General features: G+C 45.3%; 1 protein-coding gene across 9 annotated transcripts in view; it reads left to right on the forward strand.

Annotated features, from left to right (window-relative positions):
• Positions 1 to 24401, forward strand: part of LOC119172975 (cell adhesion molecule Dscam1-like) — a 2235730-nt gene that overhangs the window by 1333706 nt on the left and 877623 nt on the right. For all 9 annotated transcript variants that reach the window (XM_075891768.1, XM_075891770.1, XM_075891774.1 and 6 more), the window contains 2 exons: positions 5772 to 5870; positions 18538 to 18726. In XM_075891768.1, the coding sequence (XP_075747883.1) occupies positions 5772 to 5870; positions 18538 to 18726 (288 nt within the window). The remainder of the gene's footprint in view (positions 1 to 5771; positions 5871 to 18537; positions 18727 to 24401) is intronic.

Raw genomic sequence — 24401 nt, forward strand, 5'->3', positions numbered from 1 at the left:
GGGCTCCGGAAATTTCGACCACCTGGGGTTCTTTATTGTGCATCTAAATCTGATCACATGGGCCTACAACATTTCTGCCTCCGTCGGAAATGCAGCCGCCACAGCCGGGATTCGATCCTGCGACCTACAGGTCAGCAGCCAAGAACCTTAGCCACGAGACCACAGTGGTGGGGCTTCACGATTTTGGTAATTGATCAGTTACGACAACTGGTCTTTATTTAAAGACTTTCTTAAGGAACTCGAAGGTTACTGCGTGCCAAAATAATCCTCTTGTTCAAAGCCGATGATCATTTGTTCACTCGACACGCGAACCAAGCGATTAACAAAAAGAAACGGGCGTTAAAAAAAGCCTCGAGGTCAAAGAGTGCTTTAGACTAGACGAATTACAAAAAGCTGTTTAAGTTAGCAATATCGACAATAATTGATGATAAAAACAAATACTTTACCTGCACTCTACCCAGTCTGATGAGGACTGACCCTGGAAAATTGTGAAGCGTTATCAACCCGAAAGACAAGCACTCTAGCTTCCAACGTAAATGTGCAAATGGTACCCTAAAGTCGGTAGAAAAATCCGCTGAAATTTTCAATCAGCATTTTGCTTCAGATTTTCAATCAGCAGTTTGCTTCAGATTTTTTTCTGGCTAATCGCCAATAGAATCCCCGATGTCTCCATTAGATGTAATTATACACAAATTTCAGTCTATAACGATAACAGAAACTTGCTTAGTGCGTTCTATAGAGAGACTTCAGTGCAAAACTTGTCCTGGTCCGGACGGTATCAGCGCGAAACCTTTGAAACTGTTGTCAATGAAACCATCCTATAACTTTTCTCTGATATTTCAAGTCACTGGATTCTGGGTGTCTTCCTGATGAAAGCTAAATCGGAATGTTATTCCTTGCTTTAAATCTGAAGGCAAGCAAATCGCTAAAAATTACCATCCTATTTCTCTGACATAAATTTGTTGTAGGATACTCAAACATATCTTATACAGCCACATAATGTCTCACCTTAAAATCTATAGGCTACTTTTGAAAACTAACATTCTTTCAAAAACATGAATTCTGTATCTTTCAGCTGTTTAAGCAAGTGAATGATTTGCATAACTTCATCAATAGGTCATTTTTAATCGATGCTATTTTTATTAATTTTTCTAAATCAATTGATCCCGTTTCGCATCAGCATCTTCTATTGAAACTGCGTAGTTAACGGCTAGTTAAAAACATTTCAGTGGATTGAAGGCTTTTTAACAAACAGGATTCAGTGCGTTAAAATTGAATCCTACATATCTAAACAGACAAAGGTCAAGAGGGGCGTTCCACAAGGGTCTGTTTTAGGGCCGCTGCTATTTCTAATCTATATCAACAATATATCAGGGAACATGCAGTCTACCGTAAAACTTCTCGCTTATGACAGTGTAATATATTGAGAAATAGGCAACCAGAATACCATTTTCTCCCTGCAATCTGAATAAACGATGCTCTTTCAACGGCGCAGCAAAGGGTAAACGAATATAATGTTCAAAAGGCCAAACATGTTAAATTTAGTCGAGATGCCAATCTCATGATACCTCATCAACATCTCTCCTGTTGAAACAGTATCTTTCATTAAATACTTGAATGCCACTCTGTATTACAATAGCAAGTGGAACAAGCATGTAGAATTGATTACCAGCAAAGCATTTCGTAAAGTTGGCCTTTTAAAACGCCACCTACGTCTGGCTACTTCGCACACTAAACTTCAGGCATTCAATGCACTCATCAAACCATCTTTAGAGTATGTTTCTAACATATGGCATCCTTATCAAGCATATTTTTTGACATGCTTGAGTCAACTTCTAAATAAAGCCGCTAGGTTCATTGCTTCCTCATATACGTGTTTTCACAGTGTATCATCAATAAAAGGAACACTTGGTATATTACCACTTATTACACGCAAAAAATATTCTAGGGTATCCTTTTTTCATAGTATCTATTTTAGCAACAGTTCTTTCTCACAGAAATTTATTCATCCAGCCGCAAATATTTCAGCCCGACGTGATCACGATCACAAGGTACGTCCACAATTTGCTCGCACAGCAAAATATTTAAACTGACCTTTAGTTTTATCAACAAATCGGTGAACGGCCCTTCCGCGACACATAAATATTGAAGAATTAACTGGTTTCCGGTCAGCCCTGCTATATTATCGAAGTGAGCAGTCCTTCTATACTAGCTGAATCGTCGAACTCCAAGTTTGCATTATCTATGTATATTTTTTGGTAGACTGTACTTTGTCTTATATTCATTGATCACTTATTTTACTCTACTGAGCCTTGAATTACTCAACTGTGTTTGACTTTTTACATTGTTCGCGGCATGTTTGCTTGTTATTGCATTTTTTTCTTTTTCCAAGTTTATTCTTTTATTTTGTTTTCTTTATTGTACTCCGTATTGCATTCCCCCCCCCCCCCTAAGTTATACCCGTTTCTGGGCCCTTAGAGTCAAGTAAATAAAATGAAAATAAGTTTGGTGAAAGACAAGGTTGCCAGTCGTGGAATCTCTGTGAAAGGCCTTAAGAACATTATATCAGAGGGAGCATGGCAGAACAGGTACCCAGCGTTGACTGTCAGGATGATATATGTTATGATAAAGTACACCAACATCCAGCTTAAATTGTTCGAGTTGACAACGAAGCCGTGCGTTGCGTGCATTCGAAGCTCCAGAAAAGTGGTCTGTAATACGTCAACAGTACGGGTCAGCCAACTAGTGAGAGCTACACGGTTGCTTGTCGTTGGCAGGCAGCTGGTCCAGTGAGGCAAGCAAGGCAACTGAACTAGAAGAACATCTAAACTGGTGTTCGTGGGAACAGTTGCGTGAGTGTCGAGTGGTGCCTTAGATACTGGACAATGCGGAAGAGTGTCGGCGACGATGTTTTCTGTCAGGTTTGTGAACAATCTCAAACTGATACTTTTGCAAGCATAAAATCCACCGGACCCTGGCGCTCGGATAGGTTTTGTAGCGTTAGCTACACTGGCCTTGCTGAGCCAATTTCGCGTGGGACTGGTCTGTGCGTGCGGAATGATATTCTGCCGCCGCCTCGCGCTGCTCGCCACCGATGTGCGCGCAATTCGATGCGCGGCGCAGACGATCAGTGGTGTCACGCACCGAAGCTGGCGCCTCCTTCGCGCTCGGCCGCGGCCACGCGCGACTCGCCACCGCCGGTGGGCGCTTTCCAGAGGAGTGCCCTCATAGCCTTGGTAGACATATGGACGCCGACGCACGCGCCTTCTCTGTGCAGTCGCCATCTGACACTGCGCTGGAGCCGCTTGATAGCGCCTCTGGCTGGCGTTTGCCACTGTGGTATAGCCATGGCTAAGGAGAGTGTAAATGCTGCTCAACGGTGCAGTAGAGCGGAGAAGCTTAACTCATCGGATCCCGAAGTAGTTTCCCGGCAAAATAAATATACATGGGCCACATAATACGTATACCATGTGTGTGTGTCATTGGAACAGTTGTAAGCATGATATCTGGAAAGCTAAGAATAATCAACTGAACCTTTGCTAACGCTACGTATATCCTGGCATAGCTGAGCTAAGCCACTGCCATTTTTTTTCAATGAAGATAGCCAGCTGAAGTCATGGTGGTCCCTATATTAGTGAATTGACGGCTATACATGTAGGGATGGAACCAAACCACAGTGGGGAACTCCTGCTCAGTGATCGTATAGTTCTTCTCGGATGCGGAGAGCACTAGACAAGTGGAAACACGACACTCTCACGCGATGAAGCGTCATCACGAAGAGTCATTACGTTGCAGAAGAACAGGTCCTACAGCACAGCCGCTGGCGTTTGTATGCGGGAAGTGTCGGGGCGGTCTCATCATAACGACACAGTACAGGCTCGGAGGTGAAAGCTTCCTTGAACACATAAAGCGCCAATTGACATTCGTTGGACCACACAAAGTGTGGTCCAACGAATTTCAATTGTGTGTCGTCCACCGAACCACACACATTACGCGCTACGTCATTATTTATGCCTCACTAACTCGGCCAACTTTATACTCTACTCAGGTACATCGGAAGCAAGTAGTTTATAGGGTGGCGCCACTATTGAATTGAAGTTTCGGATAAAACGCCGAAAGTAGCATGCAAGTCCAAGAAAGCTTCGTGAATCCTTTGGCCTTCCGGCTCCGGGAATCGACAGACGGCAGTAATTTAGTCGGGGCTTGGGCGAATTCCCTCATTGCTCACGACAAGACCCAGAATCTTGATGCATTTGCTGGAGAAACAGTATTTCTTTGTGCTGAGCTGCAGACCCTCACTGGCGAGACATGGTAGTACTACAACCAGAGTTTCCAGGTGCTGACAATGTTTTAGCAGCTTTAAATGCGAAGCAGCTCTTTGCCTGTGTAATGCTGTTCATCTGTGTCTCCTCGCCAATCAGCCGCACTGCGCTCCCCTTGCAGCAGGTGTTGGGATGGTGCCAAGTCAGTCACGCCTTCCCTCGCTCTGCGTGGTGACGTCATTCTCTCCCTCACCTACCACGTGACATTGCTTGTCACCTCTTTTTCGCTTCACCCTCTCGCTCACTCGCAACGTTCGAGCGTACATCGAGCACGTTTTTCCCCTTCTAACCACTACCATCACCCCACTGTTTCAGCTCGTTTATCTGCAACGAAGAGGGCGCTAGAAAGCAAGGCTTCTTCGCCTGCCGAAACATGCGCCGCCCCGGCCATCGCCGGCGTTGTGGAGGTTAGCAGAGCGGATCGCGTTCGGTAATGGCAACGTTGTGTCTGCAACACCGACAAGGCACGGGCCAAGGAAGCTGAACACAAGCGTCGGCAGTGGAAGACCAACGACACCGACGAGGTGCGAGTCAAGCATGCCTATCTCGTTCGAGAATGGAGACGGCGCGCCGCATGGTAACACCGATGGAACGCGAGTCAAGGAAGCCGAGTGCTTATTCCTTCAACGCATCGGCAACAGCGAGGAGACGCAATCTAAGGAGGCGGAGCGAATGCGACGACAGCCGAAGGCCGCCGCCGTCAGCAACGTCGTAGGCAACGTCTCGAAAGTAGTGCGCCCTTCACCGAAGCGCCCGCCAGCAGGCGCCAGGCGAGAGCAGTCTGGGAAGCCGTCAGCAACGCTGGGGCTGACGCCAGCTTCCGACGAGAGTCTCTTCAAAGTAGCTTCGGTCACAGGTGCCGCGCCTGCGACCACCTGTGGTTCGACATCCACCTTTGCAACGTCGGTCATATCCATAACCGCAAACATTTGGATGCATTGACAGAAGTGACTTCACGCGAGTTTGGCGTGGACCCACCGGTCTTCGTGGGATGCGCCACTTGTACGCCACGTGGTATGCGCCACTTGTATGCGCACAAGGTTCCGACGATGAGCGTCACTCACGGTTACCGTTACCCGCCTCGCCGGCTGGAACTCCCCGCGCTCAACCGTTCTTCCAGCACCCAGTCGTTGACCATTTGAACCAAGTCAAAGCAGTGGGCACCCCTGCCTCTTCGCATGCCATCAGAGCTCCCTTCGGAGAAGTGGTTCATAATTTTCTGTGTATCTTTGTCACACGACTGAATTAAAATTCAGTTGAATAAAGGACAAGTGTGTGTCCACAAAGCACATGTCCATAAACAAATATTTGGTATAGAGCTTAGTTCTTTAATATGGCACTGACAGAGAAACATCTGGCTGCTGCACCCAGTAGCTAATGTTTTCGCTGACTGCACCAACTAGCTGAGCTCTCTGTTATTCTAAACGTCAGTGTTGTTTATCTGTGCAGCCCACGTGGATGGATTTGTGCTAAAGGTGGTCAGCAAAACCGCCACTTCACTGCAGATGACGGCTAGTGGCTCAGCGGTCGACGATCAAGTTATTCAAGGTAAGTGCCAACTTGGTTTACCATTGCTGTTGACCAAGAAGTAGGTATGTTCGTAGCACATCACGAGCCCTGCGAGACACGGCGACACGGCGCCGATGAACGGGCTCGTGGCACGTACAAAACGAGGGGCCAACACTAAGAATGGCTCATCCGGTGGGTTTTCAATGAGATGACCAAGCGAAATGCACTGCCTGGCGAAATCTATTAAAAAAATGGCAGCATATCTACGGAGTGAATGATGGAGAGTGGGGCGAAGTATTCGTCCGTCCATTCGTTCTTGCTTCCGTCCGTCCATGCGTCCATCTGTGTGATCGTCCATGCATCCATCTGCCCGTCCATGCGTGCGTCTGTTCGTGCGTCCGCCCCTGCGTTCGTTCATGCATCCGCCCCTGCGTCCGTTCATGTGTCCATCCATGCATCGGTTTGTGTGTCCGTTCGTTCATCTATTCAACACTCCAAGTACCACCATCTCGCATCTTTTCATCATATATTCCGCATATATTCCCCATATATGAGACACCTCCGTGGCTCCTGTCTAGACTACTTGTCATACTTCAGATTCCTGGGAATATGAAGAAGTCCCTTGTATCGTCGATCGGCCTAAAGCAACTTACACTGCTGCACATTTATACTATGTACGACGGTGTGGCGCACGTATATACTGATGGATCTACCACGTCGCGTACCTACGCCGCAGCCTTTGTCATCCCGCAGATGAAGATAGCTCCATGTTTCAAGATAGATGACAAGACCACATCAACATCCGTGGAACTTGTCGCTACTCGGGAGGCAATACGTTTCATATCGACATAACCCGCTCGTAAATGGACAATACTGTGCGATGCCAAAGCTGCTCTTCAAACCATCGATGGCTTCATGAGACAAGGTCCATATCATACTTTATCGATTGAAAAAGCAGAGCTTGGCAATGCTAAAAAATGGACCCCATGTAAAATTTCAATGGATACCTGCTAATTGTAGCATAATGGGCAATGAAGAGGCGGACTCTGAAGCTAAGAGAGCTTTAAATAGTACCCCGGAAGTGTGCATCGCATTTTCTAGACAAGATACTAACATCGTACTTTGACGCGTAGTGCGCAACTTCATCTTAAAGCGCTGGCAGAAACCAGACCACCACCACAAACGGCTGCACGAATGGCACCCGGAAATGAAGTTCCGTATGCCTCACAAGTTAAAATGAAGCATATCATGCATTATCCACCACATTCGCCTCGGTGTGGCTTACATGACACGTTACAACCACTTGATTGGCTGCAATGACACAGGTCCCAATTGTGGTCACAGTCGGTTGCCAGAAACGCTCAAACATATATTTTGAGACTGTCCAGCATATGAAAGCGAACGTCAGCAACTTATATCTTCCATTGACCGATATATCAGTCGACCATTAGCCCATGAGGTTGTGTTAGGTCCTTGGCCTGACGCCAGCAGCACACATGTGGTTATACGAGCCGTCATCGCTTTCTTAGAAGTCACTGGACTAGACGCACGTCTGTTGAGTTGCCCAGCCTAATAGGAACATATCATCCCTCTACTTTACCATCGTCATTCATCACTCTTTCACTCCCCAGTCACCTTCCCCAGTGTAGAGTAGCAGGTCAGAGCAAACTATGGCTCAGGACGACCTCTCTACCTGTCTGTAAATAAATTCTCTCTCTCTCTCTCTTCCCCATATAGAAGCACCGCCGTCCAGCGGACATTCCAAGGACTAAACAACAGGTGGCACGCGCACACTTTCTTACGGCTTGCGCTTTGGGTCTACTTCCCACCTTTATCCACCTCGAGTTCATGGCATATACTAGTTCACTGTATTCATGGCACTGCGGCCCAACGCTCGCTAAAGCTTTCTAAAACCAAGGAGGTTACGCCAGCGAGTATAACGTAGCAACCTTTTCATGTCAGATAGTGCTCAATGTACATGCCAATGGCTGCTAATGGGAAATAAGAGACAGGAGAATTCGGCTTTTACGGCTTGCGCTTCGTATCTACTTTCCACCTTTATCCACCTCGAGTTCATGGTATATACTAGTTCATTGTATTCGTGGCACTGCGGCCCAACGCTCGCTAAACCTTTCTACAACTAAAGAGGTTACACTCAGCGAGTATAACGTAGCAACCCTTTCTTGTCAGATAGTGCTCAATGTACATGCCAAGGACTGCTAATGGGGAATGAGAGACAGTATAATTTGGCTTTTACTTTCTTACGGCTATATATATATATATATATATATATATATATTTATATATATATATATATATATATATAAATATATATATATATATGTATATATATATATATATATGAGATCTAACAGACAACATTGCCAAGGAATGTATACGGGAAATTGTTAGAACCGATGTCATGAAATAAGAAAGAAAAGTGGACGAAAAATAACTTGCCGTGAGCAGGAATTGAACCTACGACCTTCGAATAACGCGTTCGATGCTCTAACCACTCAGCTATCACAGCGGCTATCACTCCAGCCGCTTTATTGGGTTTATATGGGAATTTGGACATGGGAGTGTCAGTCAGCGCTTTATGTAGCCATAGCGCCAAGTGTGGAACACGCTTTTATGAGCCTGTGTGGCGTCACGTAGCAGTGAACTTATTACGAGCGGGCAGCTGACCAATAGTTCCTCGTATACAACCTAATAGCATCAACTCTGCCAGTGCTAGACCCTCGTTAATGTATAAGGGAAAGAAGTGTATACCTAAAGGCTCCATTTTTCGCGTTTTGACACAATAATAATAATAATATCTAACAGACAACAATGCCAAGGATTGTATAGGAGAAGTTGTTAGAACCAATGTAATGTAAATAAGAAGAAAGAAAAGTGGATGAAAAAATAACTTGCCGTAAGTAGGAATCAAACCTACCACCTTCGAATAACGCGTTGGATTCATGAACCACTGAAATATTACGGCGGTTATCCCTCCAGCCACTTTATTGGGTTTTCATGTGAGTTTAGACGTGGAAGACAAACGATGCATAAAACGTACTCAAAGGTACGGGAGCAAGCGAATAAGCGTCTCAGTTGTTACATCGCTGTGTCTGAAAAGCGCGCGCTTTTCGCAAACGGAGACTGCAATGATTGCAGTGACCTTTGTGTACCCGGTAACAACAGCAGACCATTCCAGGTAAAGCCCGAGGACAGCCAAGACGTAAGATGCTCCCTTTCTCTTCACCGCGAGATAAGGGCGCGCCATGGAGCGTCCCTCCCCTTTTTTAAGCGGGGAAAAGAATGGATGGATGAATAGATGGATGGATGGATTGTTATGGCTGTACCCTTTAGATCGGGTGGAGGCTAACGCCACCAAGCCATAAAACTTATAGAACAAAAAAGTAGATTTATTTTTTTCTTTAAAAAGTGAGGTTGATGACTCTTACTTTGCAGTGAAGGGTTTAATTTTCACTGCTGCCTTGACTTTAGCCACCAATCAGATAACCTCCTTCTAGTTAATTCTACCCACTTAAAGTATATTTTGCTTTCCCTGTCCCTAAACCCCAGAGCTTTGGAAAACCCTGCGCCGTCATCCTGAACTATAGGTTGAAGCCCTTTACAGAACCATGTCAAGTGTTCGGCAGTTTCCTCCTCCTATCTACAAGCACTGCATACCGTGTCTACCCCTTCGTATTTCGCCCGATATGTCTTGGTTCGCAATGCTCCCGTCTTGGCCCCAAACAGTAGAGAACTACCCCGAGTATTATCATAGATTCTTTTCTTGGAAGTTTCCTGCTTAAAAGTTCGATAAATCTCTAGTGCAGACTTCCTAATCATGCCAAGTCTCCACACATTGGTCTCAGCTTTTTTCGCCTTCTTCTTAACCGACAATTCTTTTTGGTTTGGCCCCCTGCCATTTTCCAAGTATTTACCAGTCAATTTTCTGGTTCGCTTCCGCCATTTTGTATCGACGTTCTTTATGTACAAGCAGCTGAATAGCTTCATAGCCCAACGCTCCTGCCTCATTTTTCTAAATCGCTTCTCAAATTTTATCTTGCTGCTAGCTTCCCTGCCCTAAATGATGTCCATCCTATAACACCTTGTACTCCCTAATTTGGTGTATTCCCGTGAGCTCCTAAGGCAAGTTTACCTATTCCACGCTGCTAAATTTCTTATCTTGCTTGAACTTCTGATCTCATGTACAAGACGGCATTGCTGAACGCCAGACCAGGAACCATGACCCCTTTCCATATTCTTCTCACATCATACCTATTGTAATTCCACAGTGCCCTGTTTTTCATCACCGCTGCATTCCTGTTACCTTTAGTCGTCACGTATATTTCGTGTTCTCTTAGGTACTCTGTCTCATTGATTATCCATACGCCAAGATATTTGTATTTATCTGTTATCTCTAACATAACATCCTGTATTATAAGCTCACTACCTCAAGTATCATTAAAACTCATGACTGCTGATTTATCCTTACTGAATCTGAAATCTAACCTATCTCCCTCATTACCGCAGATGTTCATCAATCTCTGCAAATCTTCCTTGTGGTCGGCCATTAGCCCTATATCATCTGCGTACAATATTGCTGGTAGTGCCTGTTCAATGAGTTGAAACCCAGTCCACTTCCCTCTCATTTGGCCTCTAATCCTTGTAGGTGCATCATGAATAACAAGGGTGACAGAGGACACCCCTGCCTAAGCCCCCATTTTAAGTCTGTGGGCTTGGATACCTGATTTCTTTCCAATTCATAACTGCCTTGTTAACTTAACAGATATTTTAAAAGATTAGTGACTCCATCTTCCACACCTAGTGCGTCCAGTATTCCCCACAAGGCCTCTTGAACCACGCTATCGTACACTCCCTTGATATCCAAAAATGCTAGCCACAGGACACTGTGTTCCTTTTCTGCCATTTCGATGCACTGCGTAAGTGAGAACAGATTGTCTTCCAAACTCCTGTGTTTCCGAAACCCATTCTGCAGTTCCCCCAGCACCCCCTCATCCTCTATCCATGCCTGCAGTCTCTCCTTTATAATCTGCATCGCCAACCTGTAGTCCACTAATGTCACTGTTATAGGACGGTAGTTATTTATGTCAGCTTTGTCCCCCTTTTCTTTATAGATCAGGCTCAGCCTCTTAAGTTTTTATCCATCGGGGAATTGTCATCAATTATTATTTCGCTTACTGCCTCTCTCAAAGCCTGCTTAGACTTCGAACCTAATGTGTTTATCAGCATAATTGGAATGCCATCTGGGCCTGTTAATGTACTACTAGAAACCCTCTTCTTAGGCCTTTCCCACTCTCGTTGTGAGAATGGAGCCATTGCGCCACTTGATTCATCCTTGTCTATTGCGGTGCGTAAAGCACTTTGTTGAAATTTTTCTGTCACCCTTGTTCTTATATATTCAATAGCTTCGTCCCCTTCTAGCCTAGCATCTTGAGCTGTAGTTATAAACCTCTGCTCAGGCTCGTCTCGTTTCTTAGGGAGTTGAGATGGTTCCGAAATTTTGCAGCTGTCTTTCTATCTTTTTATGCACTTTTGCCAGCCACTGAGCTCTGTTCTTCTAATCGTTTTATTGATCAGAAGGGGGCATCCTTTCTACAGCTTAGAAAGATTTCCCATTATCTTTCAACATCATCAGTCGGTTCACACCGCTGCTTAGCATGTCTGCGTTACCTAGAAGCTCCCTCATGTTTCGCTATGGCTCTCTTAACTTCCTCGTCCCACCAACTCTTGAGTTTGTGTCTTTTTTTCTTGGGTGACTTGCGATGTGCCATAGCAAGCTCTAGCTCAGTACAATTAGATTTGTGTATGTCCACACTGTTTTATTATCCTCAGTGATTACTTTCTCATTTTGTTTTGCAGGTATTTCTATTTGCCTTTTTGTATAAGAATTTTACTGTAGTTGCTCATCTTGTCTCCTTCCCACTTTCACTGCTCTTCCAAAACTTAGCTTGATACGTTTGTGATCACTGCCCAGACTTCTGGAGCCACATTCATCTATGCGCATTCCACTGAGCCTATCATACGTCCTATGTGACATCAGCGCGTAATCTGTCGTGTACTGCAGCCTTCCGACCTCCTATGTTATTTGCCCTTCACACTTCTTGGTACTGTTGCAAACGATGAAATCATGCCTTTCACACATATCCAATATTTTTGCCTGTTGGTAGGTACAACCATCTATATCTTCTATGTGCACATTCATATCTCCTAGTATAATTATCTCGTACTCTCCTCCTCAATGTCCTTTGATATACACTCTGCCATTGCCTGGTTTTCCTCTTTGACCTTTGCTCCCGTCCACAAGTACACCAAACCAAGGAGTGCCATTTGCACTGCCAGCTTTCCTTCTAGCCAGAAATGGTCCTTGCGCTCCTGCTTGACCCTTTGCCTGTCTGTACTTTTATGAATGAATGTCCCAATTCCACACCCCTTTCTTCTGCTTTCTGTTCTATCACAATATTCTCACACGTAGTCCAGATCGTTAGGAGGTTGTTCCATGTCCTTGAGATGTGTTTCTACAAAACCGTATACCATCGGCCTCTCCTCTCTTAGCTGTTTTTTATCTCTTCCCTGTTCAGCCTGTTCCTGCCACCCTGCTTGCTAATATACCCTATGGCTGAATTGTGTAGGCCCTCATGGCTACGTCTCTTTCTGCCCCAGACTCTACCTATCTTAGATACTGGGGCCACTTTGGAATCGTATCTGTCCATACCACCTGTCAAAGAGTATTCCTGGTTGTTTTCCTCATTGCTAGCTATCCTGCACCCCGAAGGGCCTGCGTGCCACCCAAAAAAGCTACTGCACGTCCTGCAATTCGCCAACCCACCTCATAACCTAGCCGCCCATCGAAGTGCATTCTGTCTCATTGAAAACCACCCCACCTATGCGCCTCTCTGTTTATTTTCACCACCTCAAAACCTTTCTCTCGACTCTTCCACCATATTTCTTGGTTTGCGTTGACAACCGCTCTTTGCAGGTTGCCGTCACGCACTGGTACCTCCGGTATCGTGAATATCACTACCTGTACCTGGAAAGAAGTGGCGCGCATGTCATTGACCCATTTAACCAGTGTGGGCGCTAGTCCTGCCGTATCTTTATTTAGGACATAATTTAAATCGCCTGAAATTATAACGAGGTTTCGTGTATGAGCTTTAGTATTGAGTTTTGTGCTCGCTTGGCTCATGAATGCTTCCAGCTTGCGCCCTGGAAACGTCCCTACTGCAACTCTCTTGTCACCTCTTACCCTCTCTTTGATTGCTTGTGCGCATCGATATAAATTCAAGTCCCCGGCGATTATCACATGCTGTGACTTTTCTACTGGAGCATCCTTCACCTGGGGGTTACTTATACCTGTGGCTCCGGCTGCTTGGTCCCCTCCCAGCCCCACCACTACTTCGCTGAAATTGAGCATTGGGGCAATTGAAACGGCTGAACCCGTTTTTTCTAAACTTGCTTGTTGTTTCTTCTCCGCCGTTCTGGTTGCCGGTACCCTACTGTTCTCTTCGTCGGCCGCTCCTTTGTTCACCTTGGCTAGTGCTTCTTCGGCGGACTTCAGCCTCTCTCTCATTGCCCTCGTTTTCTCTTGCCCTGTCGCCAACGCCGTCTCCAGCTCGGTAATTCTCATCAGCAGTTCACTCTGGGCAACTATCATTTCCTCCATTTTTTCCTCGACCTCACGTTGCCTACACTTCGCGTCAGCCTCCTCTCCATTCGCTACTTCACTTGTGCCCATTTTCAAACCCACCGCGCATCCTGAACACTTTACAGCCTTTTTAACCATGTCTTTCTGACACCAATAGTCCTTATGACTTGTCTCACTCCCTGCCCTACGAAAAAGAGAAAGTCTGAGTTTAATACAAAAATTTGCGTGTTAAATGTATGCGCACCTCCCCCACAGCGTGACAAGAGAAAATAAAAAGACAAACAAACAAACACACACGCACAAACTCGTAAATACCTAGTGACTGACCACCGAAAAAGCCCTACAATGTAATAGGTGCTACAAATATTTTAAATGCTGCTTTATTAATAAAAAAACGCAAGCTTAAAATATGCAAAACAACTTATCTGCACAGTCGATCGGGAGTGCTCAAAAAACACTTTAAAAACGCGTCTAGTAGAAGATAATTGCGCCATCTTGCTGGTAATGCTAGAAACACAAATCCCCCTGAGATGCTAGTGAGCAGCTGAAAGTGGTAGATATAAATACCTTGCCGTTTGAACGGTAAAAGACCTACTCCGGGGTGGCTGAGTGGTCAAAGCTTTGCTTTCACGGCGCAGAGGCCACGCGTTCAATTCTGTGTGCCAGGGTGTTTTTTCTTTCTTGCATTTTCATGTATATAAATAGGTACACATATACGGTGAGTGACGCCTACGTCAATGCCGACGCGAGTGGCAATTTCCAGCCGAGAGTTTTCATATAATTGCTATCGCAATAAATGGGCACTCTATAAGGAGTCACGTGAGAGCAGTGGGTTTCCAAGTGTCGTCGTTCTTAATACAGAAAGTTTGACTCATTGGCAATCCTTCTACAGAAATGTTCGTGACGTCAATCTCTCTACACTGTAGACGGAGAGCCATACACGGAAACGGTTGTCGCTGACCAAAGCTCACGCTAAGACACCGGACAGTTCTCTATATATGCGATAGTGGCTTTAGCAGGTCGAATGACTCGATGAACGATGCCCTACGTCTCCAATCCAGTTTTTCCAAGTGCTGCTGTGTTTTATTTTTAGTTCGCCAAGCCAACTTCAAAGCATTCATGCACTTTTTGCGTCTGTATGTACGTTCTGCATGATAACGCATTGCGCTAAGTTTCTCAAGCTCGTTGCCGAAACCGGTGCGCCTGTAACTAATCAAAAGTGAATGCATGATAATCTGAAGGGAATCCGCAGGGAATTTATTGAGGCCTTTATGTTACGGAAATAGCCTTTACTGCAAAAGTCTTTCATTACCAATGTAATTTTCACCAATAGGTTCATTTGAGGACTCTGGCGGACTTGGAGCTGCTGAAACCTTCTATTCTCAAGTCAGTTGAAATGTGGTCGCTGCCCAGCGTTTCGAAATCCGGAAAAAGTGCGCTTTTCAGGTGAATCAGTGCGAAATATATTGTAAAGTCCAGGCAGCTACTGTAGGCTGATGAACGTAGATACGTAGGGCTTTCATCAATAAAAACACGAATATCATATTCCGTGGCAAAGTACACATACTTCCTTCCTTTAGAGTGAACCATGGAGTTTCCCATACAAAATTACGGGCATAAAGCCACCAATCACAGCCCATGAGAGTAGAGTCGGTGTCAGAATACCGCATAGGCACTTGCATTCTAGGCAGCTTGATCGAGCTATATAAGCTCCGAGATTCATGAAAATCACCTTATTCTTTTTCACAGTGAGCCATCATTGATTATCTTCGCCTGGTGAGGCTGTGTGGTGAACATAAGTCAGGTCACGGCGCATGAATACAATAACCTTGCTGCAGTCTCCGCGAGAGAAAACATAAAGCACTCATGCCATGACAGTTTGAAGGAAGCTGATATATTGGGTGCGCAAAGCACAATTATGGGTAAACGGTTCACAAATGCAAACTGTCTAAAGTCAGAAATGCGTGACCTAAGAGCTCTGGCATTCCACTAAAAGACTTGACCTCCTATCACAATGATGGTGCCTTGCTGATTGTGGTTTTACATTAGAGCTGCAAACACCGTACTCAGGGTGCTCAGCACTGCCAGGCGCTCTGCGCAGACTGTGTTGTTCAGTAGGACATGCATGGCACTCATCAGCGACTGAAGCAAGCTTATGACTAGCCGATCTTCATTTGTCGTATCAGCGGTTTGTGAAATCATCGAGGGTGGCGAGATTCGCTACGACTCTGTAGCAGATTGAAACTGTGCAAAGGAGGGCCGCTGTCCAGGATATAGGACTGCTCTCCCTGCCTTCGATTTCGCAGTACCCGTCTTTGTTGAGTTCGATGCTCGTAAGGCAGCCTCCTATGGAAGATGATATCTCTCTATAGGCAGAGCGGTCTTTTCGTTATAACATTCGGAGTAGAGGCCGTCCTTGTCGATGTATAGCGGCAGTTTCACTGTGCGTTGAATTCTCTCGCACCATATGCTTGAGTACCACGGGCTCATTTCACACCCGAAGACAGTCTTTGGACGAAGCTTCATGACCGCCATGGCAGTTAACATATCGTAATACAGTGGCACCACAGGGCTTTCTTGAATGACATTCAGCGCAGCACAGACACATAGTAATGATCTCACATACACAGTTCACGTGTCCTGTCTTGACGCACTTGAGTATTGCAGTGGCTTCGCACGTATGGATGAACTTTGTCGTGAACGTGGACAACTTGGACGTACGACGCAAGACCGTCTTTCTTGAACACAGTTCTCAAGCAACGTGAGTTGCCTAGTCCGGTGATGCGCGTGAGGAGGGTGCCTTCTACAGTTGGCTTCAATAGTAGTGGCAGGCATTCAGCTGGAATGGAAAGAGACACATCCTAAATGACGCCTATATTGGCGTTACAACCTGTCACGAGCACTGCTTGAACTTTCACGTGGACGTTTACTCTTATGTTCCGAAGTATTCGCAATGTACTATGGTGCAAAACGCCTAGACATAGGCGCGTGCGCGAGAGAGGCAAGGGAGGCGGCCACCCTCCTTTATGTCACCTAAAAAGAGGTGCGCAAGTCTGTTTCATACATTGACGCATTAGGAGGAGGCGCTGCGACAAATCTTTCTCCCCCCCCCCTCATGACGGCAAATGCTCCACACACCTACGCATCTACGGCTAGACATTCTTCCGTGCATTGATACTCACATCTTTGGTCTCAGTCGACGCGGTTTCCTTGGGAAGCAGAAAGAGAACGTGCCTGTTGCGGACTTGCAAGTTGGACCCATGGTCCTCGGGCATTAAAAGTATGTTATGCCACCAGCGCTGTGATGCAGTCTTCATGGTATAAACCCTTCTAACGATATCTTCCGCAGCAGTATTCGTTTCTCTGATCGACTCACAATGATTTTGAAGTCATTGTCCAAAGACTTAAAGCCATGTGAATGCAAACTGGTTGCCACACTGTCTGTGTCGCTCGAGGCATTTTCACGTTTCCTGGATGGAGCCCGACGTAAAAGTTACGCACCAGGAAGATTCTCGTGTGTCCTGAAGGATTACCGCAAGGAGGAACTGGTAACTTCTGAGATTTGCTGGTAAATAAATCGAAAATACTGAAACAAGGTTGGTTGCTTCGTTCTTCCTCAAAGTCCTGGCGCAACCCACCGTCAGGGATCGACCATGAAACTTCATCGGCATCATCCTACAAAAAGAAAGAAAACAGAGTGAACACGAAAGAACGCGTGGGTAGAACGACAAGGTCACTGACACACGGCAGCATTGTTGCCAGTTGTGGTGATCAATATCATTAAATTTCTTGCTTTAGGTAACATTCATATTGCATACACAACGTGCCAATAACATTTTATTCTTGTTTACATTAGGGTATGCTGGTACATATGATATAACAATCACATTTTTCACCGAAAACTGTTATTTCATTTCTACACGTTCAGGAAAAAAACATGATAGGAGTTGGAATACACTGTACAGGAACGAGCTACCGTCGAGGTTGCTACCCCCATCGTTCGTACACATAGTTATGCCGCGTCTATTCTACGTTTTTTCGACGCGACGGTGAGGTCGTTCGACAGCCGCGTCAGTGAGAATTTACCTATACATTTCATATTTGTGTTGTAGCACTACACAGTTGCCAATTTGTATCATGCGATTGGTTTTCTCTTTCGCATCACTCGATAACATAACTTCATTGTAAATACAATTTTTTATAATTCTTTTTGTAAGCCTGTATACTTATTGTATCAGTTTCGTGGATGGTTACCAGAATGTTTTTATTTACTTTACACCCACTCCTGTCAATATCTCGGAAGGAACTGGAAGTGTTACCAAAGTAAATCATTAATTTATTTATTATGCCGTTTACCACGAAGAAAGCCGTTACAGCCTGGCAGGTAAAGATATTTTTGAGGCAAAATGTGCTGCGAAAATCTAAGCTAACCCTGCAGGGTTGATTACAAACAGCGCAAAAACATAAAAAAAGAATGACAGTGGCTTACTAAAGTTACAAATAAAGAGCAGAATTAAAAGCATCCTGTTCAAAACCAAAGAAAACGTGCAGAAAGCATCACGAGACAGTTTAAAAGAATAAAGCAGAATCCACAAAGTTATGCATAAAAAACTGTTTTATACTTTCTTCAAACGGCGAGCGAAGAACACCTGATTCAGATAACGTATTTTAATTTTTGATAGCAAATAAAATAGCAATTATATAAGACAACACTAAATTTTTAAGAAAATCACAAAATAAAATATACAAATCAATACAACTCAAAGCCTAGTGCACGACAAGAGGAAATGCAATAAAAATGATTAAGGAAAAAACTTCAAACAACCCAAGCAAAAAACGAGAAAAAAATTCAAAAGAGACAACGCAAATTCAGCTGAAAGAAGACAAATGAAAAATTAGATACAAAAACTAATGTAAGCATCTAAAAAAGAATATTTTATTGACGCTTTGAAATGAGAGCTCACTTTTGAGTTTTGCAGGTTGTAACTGATAGTGAGCATAACGGAGAAGTGCCGCTAATTGTTTCACTGCTACTTACCTCGGCAGTTCTTGAAGTTCACCTGAAGTCAGAAAATGGTGAGTGGCAACAGCGATCCCTGGCGGGCCGCCAGAATGACACGTACCACCTGGATGGGCTGCAGTGCGGGACTCGCTACCAGCTGTACGCGGTCGCCTTTTTGGCAAGCGGCCGCCGGGAGCAGAGTGACCTGCTCGCCTTGAGCACAATCGGAAGCCGTGAGTTGTTTCGAAACACAATTTCCTTCGCTAAATATTCTTCAGGAATGTACACGGCAGTCTCTACTTGACCATGAGTTTCGAGGTCAACATTACTAGAAAACATGATGGTGGCGTATATCATTAAACCCTTTCCCACTGACGCGCGTACCTACACACTACACCCTATGGTGCGCAGGTACATGCCTTAACGAATTTACAGTATAAATACGCGCTGGACATCCAAAGTACATTTCTAAAACTTCATAAGGCACTGAATGAATGAGTCAGTGAAAAAAAGCAAAGCGCAAGGCTAAAAAAAAAAAAACGCCCGGCCTGTACAGTAGGCGCAGCACAGTCACAGCGAAAACTAGAAGAGCGGCCTTTCAGAGTCTTTTCAAAACACTCATGAAATATCTACTTTAAACACACTTGCTTGGTACCCACTAGGGCAATACTAATAAACTTTTGGGTAGCAGGCCGGCATTCGCTAAGCTTTTTTCTCGTCATTCTTCTGAGAAGCGTGGTATCCGCTAAACACTTGCTAGGAATTTTGTGTGAATTGTCCATGCAGTGGCTGACGACGACGAGGAATGATGGCTGACATAGGTATGCGCCACAGTTAATATGGAAACAAGAACAAGTTTTTGTAATGGATTGGAGCATCGGACGGCACATTTGCTACGCTAATTGCATGGTGCGACCACTGGTTGTTCTTTCGCTGTTGTAAAACGCTTTATAAGTCGTATTAACGCGATTGCTTTCCCGACATCAAGCCTGCCTAAGGCAAGTTCGACAAAACTCAGTGGTAGAAAATCGGGCTGGCACCCTGTGGACCCGGGTTCAAGCGCCACTTTGTCATTGGTGCTATTTTTTTCATTCCGCACGATGTGGTTATGGACAACGGCGGCAGCGGCGGAGGCGGCGGCAGCGGACAACGTGCAACTGCCCGTGACCCGTGTTGTAATCTCATAACAGCTTTCGCTGTAAAATGGCAGGCACTACAACCAGGCTACGGCGAGGCTGTAATTGAATCAAATTGAACCGGCTTTATTTTTTCTGTCTTTAACAGAAATAAAGCAGAAGCTAAAGGCCGTATGGCCAGACGAAGGCTTCTGCTCCTATGACAGTTGGGCACGCAGACTGTACCTTGCACAAATCATTACAAAATATACTATACATATATATTCGACTGAATAGTCACGAAAATAAGAAAACATGCGTACAAAAAAGTAGAAAAGTGAGAATAAACACGTTATGTCTGTAAAAAACAAAAAAATGGCAGATCCCACATACAGTGGGAATTGATGATATGCGAAGCATGGATGATATGCTACATTAAAGTCACTGCAACGTTACTAGCTGGAGGCAAATTATGCCATACACGACTTCTGTGTCATAACTATCATATTTGGATGTGTTGTTTACCTTCGTCATCTACTCACGTCCCGTGATACCAAATTTAGTATATGTGGAGCTAGCGAAGCGACCACGAGCACGCTATGAGCGTGGTATGTAGCCATGTTCTTACATGACACACGTCTGATGATTATCATGTTTGCACCATGCAGTCATATATCTTTGTCACATATTGACCTCAAGTAACACTAAATTTGGTGTATGTTGAGCTAGCTAAACGGCCTCGAGTGCATATTGAAAGACCCAATATACTCCAACGTAACATTGACAGCAACGCTACGTTAGCACAACGCGAGCATTCTATAGTCTGACGCCAAGCGTGGCCGGCGCGACCAGCGTCTGTCGGTGCTACCCGAAGGCAACCAGTGTGGAATGTTACCTGCTGCATTTGGCTCCAATGCATTACCATGACAGCACTGTGTCTGCCTCTTTTCGAGACAGAGGGACGCTGGACGCTCGCAGACGCGCATGTGTCAAAGCAACGCAGTGCGTGCCTGTGAGTCTATGGCATACCGGCACCTGGCGTGGCAACGCCGGTGAGCACGCGCACCGCGTGACGTCAAAATGTATTGGCGCCTTGTCTGTGGCACGTAGTCCCGTCCTCACATGACACGCATCTCATGATTATCATGTTTGCGCAAGTCACATGCCTTCGTCAGGCATTGACGTCACGTAATACCAAGTTTGGCAAATATAAAGGTAGCGAAACAGCCGCGAGCGCATAATTAGTGTGGCATGTAGTTATGTTGTTACATGACACGCACGTCGTGATTATGACGTTTGCATGTGTCATTTACTTATGTCGTCCATTTGCGTCACGTAATACCGAATTAGGTATATGTGAAGCTCGCGACACGGCCGCAAACGCATCAAGAGCACAACATGTAGTGATATTGTTACATGACACGCACCTCATGTTTATCATACTTGCACCAGTATCATACCTTCGTCATCCTTTCACGTACTGTAATACCAAATTTGGTGTATGTGACGCAACAGAAATAGCCGAGAGGGCATCATGAGCGTGTCATGTAGTCGTGTTGTTACATGACACGCATGTCAAGATTTCCATGTCAGGGTCTGTAGCTTGTTTTGGTCATGCAATCATATCATACCATACCAGTATTGCAACAATTCATGTGAATGAACCCACTGCAAAAGTAGCAAGACCATGAAATGTTAATCATAAATTTCATGAAACTGAAGTCTTGATTTTCATGTTATCACTAGTCAAAAATGTTCGTCATATATTCATGTTATGCCATACCAAGTTTGGTATCGATACCGTTGTTCTAACAGTCAGAAGAGCTAAATGTCATAAGCGGCTAGATAGATAGATATATAGATACGCTAAAAGTCGCCGAAGTTCGCCAAGAAATGTTTCGCATTTAAAAAAAGCTACATAAAGCACTGCTTGGGTATTTTGCTCCGGTCAACAACTAAAACTTGCAATTAAGACACGGAAGTTGCAAATACACACAGCAGCTTTGTGAGTCAAAGTGAATATTTCGAGAAATAAGCAATGTTTTGAATGATTCATTCGGCGCTTCCAAAACTTCGTCGTGAAATTTATGTATTCTATTGGGTAGTAAAGGTGCTTGGTGACTCTTTATCTGTTTCCCAGAAGTCGTTCTCATTTCTGGTGTTTTCTGATGGTGTTGCCGAAAGCTGTAATGCGGATTGCTGGGTACATCCGCGGTATAATGTGTCCTATTTTGTTTGACATTTCACATTAGCTTGTAATGGTATGCCTGACTTGCCTTTACCATAGAGTACTTCATGAAAACAGGCTGCATTCTAAGAAGGAAGACGAAGTGTCTTTCAGACAAAACGGCGAGTCATACAGTTTTTCTATTATGGTGAATATCATTGTTTTCACCAGCCAAGTGCGGGTTCCTGGCGGCGTGCGATAGGAATTGAGTCGCACACGCGTCCGCCAGACCCCATGAATCCCTGGGGAAGCGGCCTCCAAGAAGCGCAACGGGGCCGAGAGCGACACTGACAGTGACGATACCATGAACTATTATATCAGCAATGAAGAGTCCGGTGACGACACCTTCGAGCTTGTGAGGAGCCGAAAGGCAAAGAGGTGGTTTCTGAGCACGCCATCCAATTCGAGTGTGTCCACCATAAGACCTTCCTGTAGTATCGAGGCGTTCACCGTCCTGTTCATGCCAGTCCTCGCCACGTATAATATGAGGTGCCTCAACAGGCAAGCCGTATCTGCACAACTGGAGGCACTGGTGGAAAACGAAATCAAAGACGGCAGAGTGAACATGCGCAAGATTGTTCTAGCCATTGACGTTAACTACACGGCTGCGCTGGACATAATGCGCAAGGTTTCAGAGCTCAATGGCATGGAAGTCCGCTCTCACATACCGCTCGGCAAAAAAGTCATCGATGGAGTAATTTAGGATGTTGACGAGACCGTTGTCAACACAGACTTGCCAATCCTGATCAAGCTTGCTACAGAATGTACAATCATAAGTGTTTGTCGTCTCGGCACGTCACGTTGGGTGAACATCATATTCAACGATGAAACCCTCCCGTTACACGTGAAGGTGGGACACTTTCGGCACGCTGTTCGTCCCTTCGTACCGAAGCCGCTTCAGTGCAGAAAACGTACGAAGTTGGTTCACGTGAGCAGTGTGTACAAGAACACCACCGTTTGTGCCCGATGCACTGAACCTCACGCCTGTAGCGCTTGTCCATTCGATACTCGAAAATGTTCGAATTGTGACGGGCCTCATGATGCATATTCGAAGGATTGTTCGATTATTTGAAGGGAAATGGCATTGTTGAAGAAAATGGTTCGGGATCACTCGTCTCGTCAGGAAGCAGCCGCCTCTATTAGACGACGATGATCGCGTCATCGACGGCGCTCCAACACATCCAAGACATCGTTGTTTCCTGAACCTCATTCAAAGGCACCTCCACTTCTGTCTCCCGGAACGAGCGCAAACGGGTCGAAGGATAAAGAAGCCGCCAACAGTGACACAGCTGACGCCTGGCCGGAACTCCCTCGACTACACTCCACTCGAGAGGGGATCAGACTTCATCAGTGAAGCACTCCTTGTCCGAATTCTCTAAACCAACAGAGAAGGATAAATAAAAAGTCATCATGATCAGCTCCCTTGCGAGTATCACTCGTGTGTTCATGGAGAGGGTTGTTTGATATGTGGGGTTTAACGTCCCAAAACCACCATATGATTATGAGAGACGCCATAGTGGAGGGCTCCGGAAATTTCGACCACCTGGGGTTCTTTAACGTGCACCCAAATCTGAGCACACGGGCCTACAACATTTCCGCCTTCATCGGAAATGCAGCCGCCGCAGCCGGGATTTGAACCCGCGACCTGCGGGTCAGCAGCCGAGTACCTTAGCCACTAGACCACCGCGGTGGGGCATGGAGAGGGTGCAAACACCAATCGCACAAAGCCCATTGTAGCTGCTAGATACCATCAGTCCTGTTCTAGCGAGCCTTCAGAGGTCGATTGTTTAAGAAGACTAACAGCAAAACCATAACTTATCAAGGAAAACAGCCATCGTTAGCAGATGATAATCGAAACGCCTTCATATTTCAATGAAATGTCAGAAGCCTGAGGTCCCGGATATTGGACTTCCGGCAAGTAGTGTTTAAAAACCACTTCCCAATTTTGGTAATCTGTGAGCCGAACTCATAGATAATAATATTATTGGGATACGAGTTTTTCGCCTCAACCACGAATAGAAGTAGCAGCAAAGTTATTGTTTACATTCACAAGGACCTTACTTATTTCGCCCATGCTATACCGCCAGATGACGACAACCAGTACGTGTGCATTACTCTGAAGAAGCAGCGGTTGTATTTTACACATATAGGCGTATATATTTACCCCGCAAGTTCATTTGGTTGTAAGAGACTAACAGACACTATGGCAGCTATTCCAGGTTCTTGCATTATAACAGGTGCTTTCAATGCACATCATCCGACATGGGAAAGCTTGAGGACAAACTCGAAGGGGCGCTCACTGATATCGTTTGTGTCAGACCACAAACTGCGCCTTCTGAGTGATGGTAGCCCGACATACCTGCGAGGAACGACGTACAGCAGCTGCCTCGACCTGACACTGGTATCGTGTTGCCTAAGTTCAAAAGTGCAGGGGTGTAAAGATATCGAAACCCATGGTAGTGACCACATTCCGACTTATGCCAGCATTGATGGCCAAGAGACGGTGTCCTCACCAGTCAATCGGTATATAGATTGGACACTTTATCAAGATCAAGTGGAGGACACG

Source organism: Rhipicephalus microplus, chromosome 4 (genome assembly GCF_043290135.1).
Source record: "Rhipicephalus microplus isolate Deutch F79 chromosome 4, USDA_Rmic, whole genome shotgun sequence".
In the NCBI taxonomy this organism is placed as follows: domain Eukaryota; kingdom Metazoa; phylum Arthropoda; class Arachnida; order Ixodida; family Ixodidae; genus Rhipicephalus; species Rhipicephalus microplus.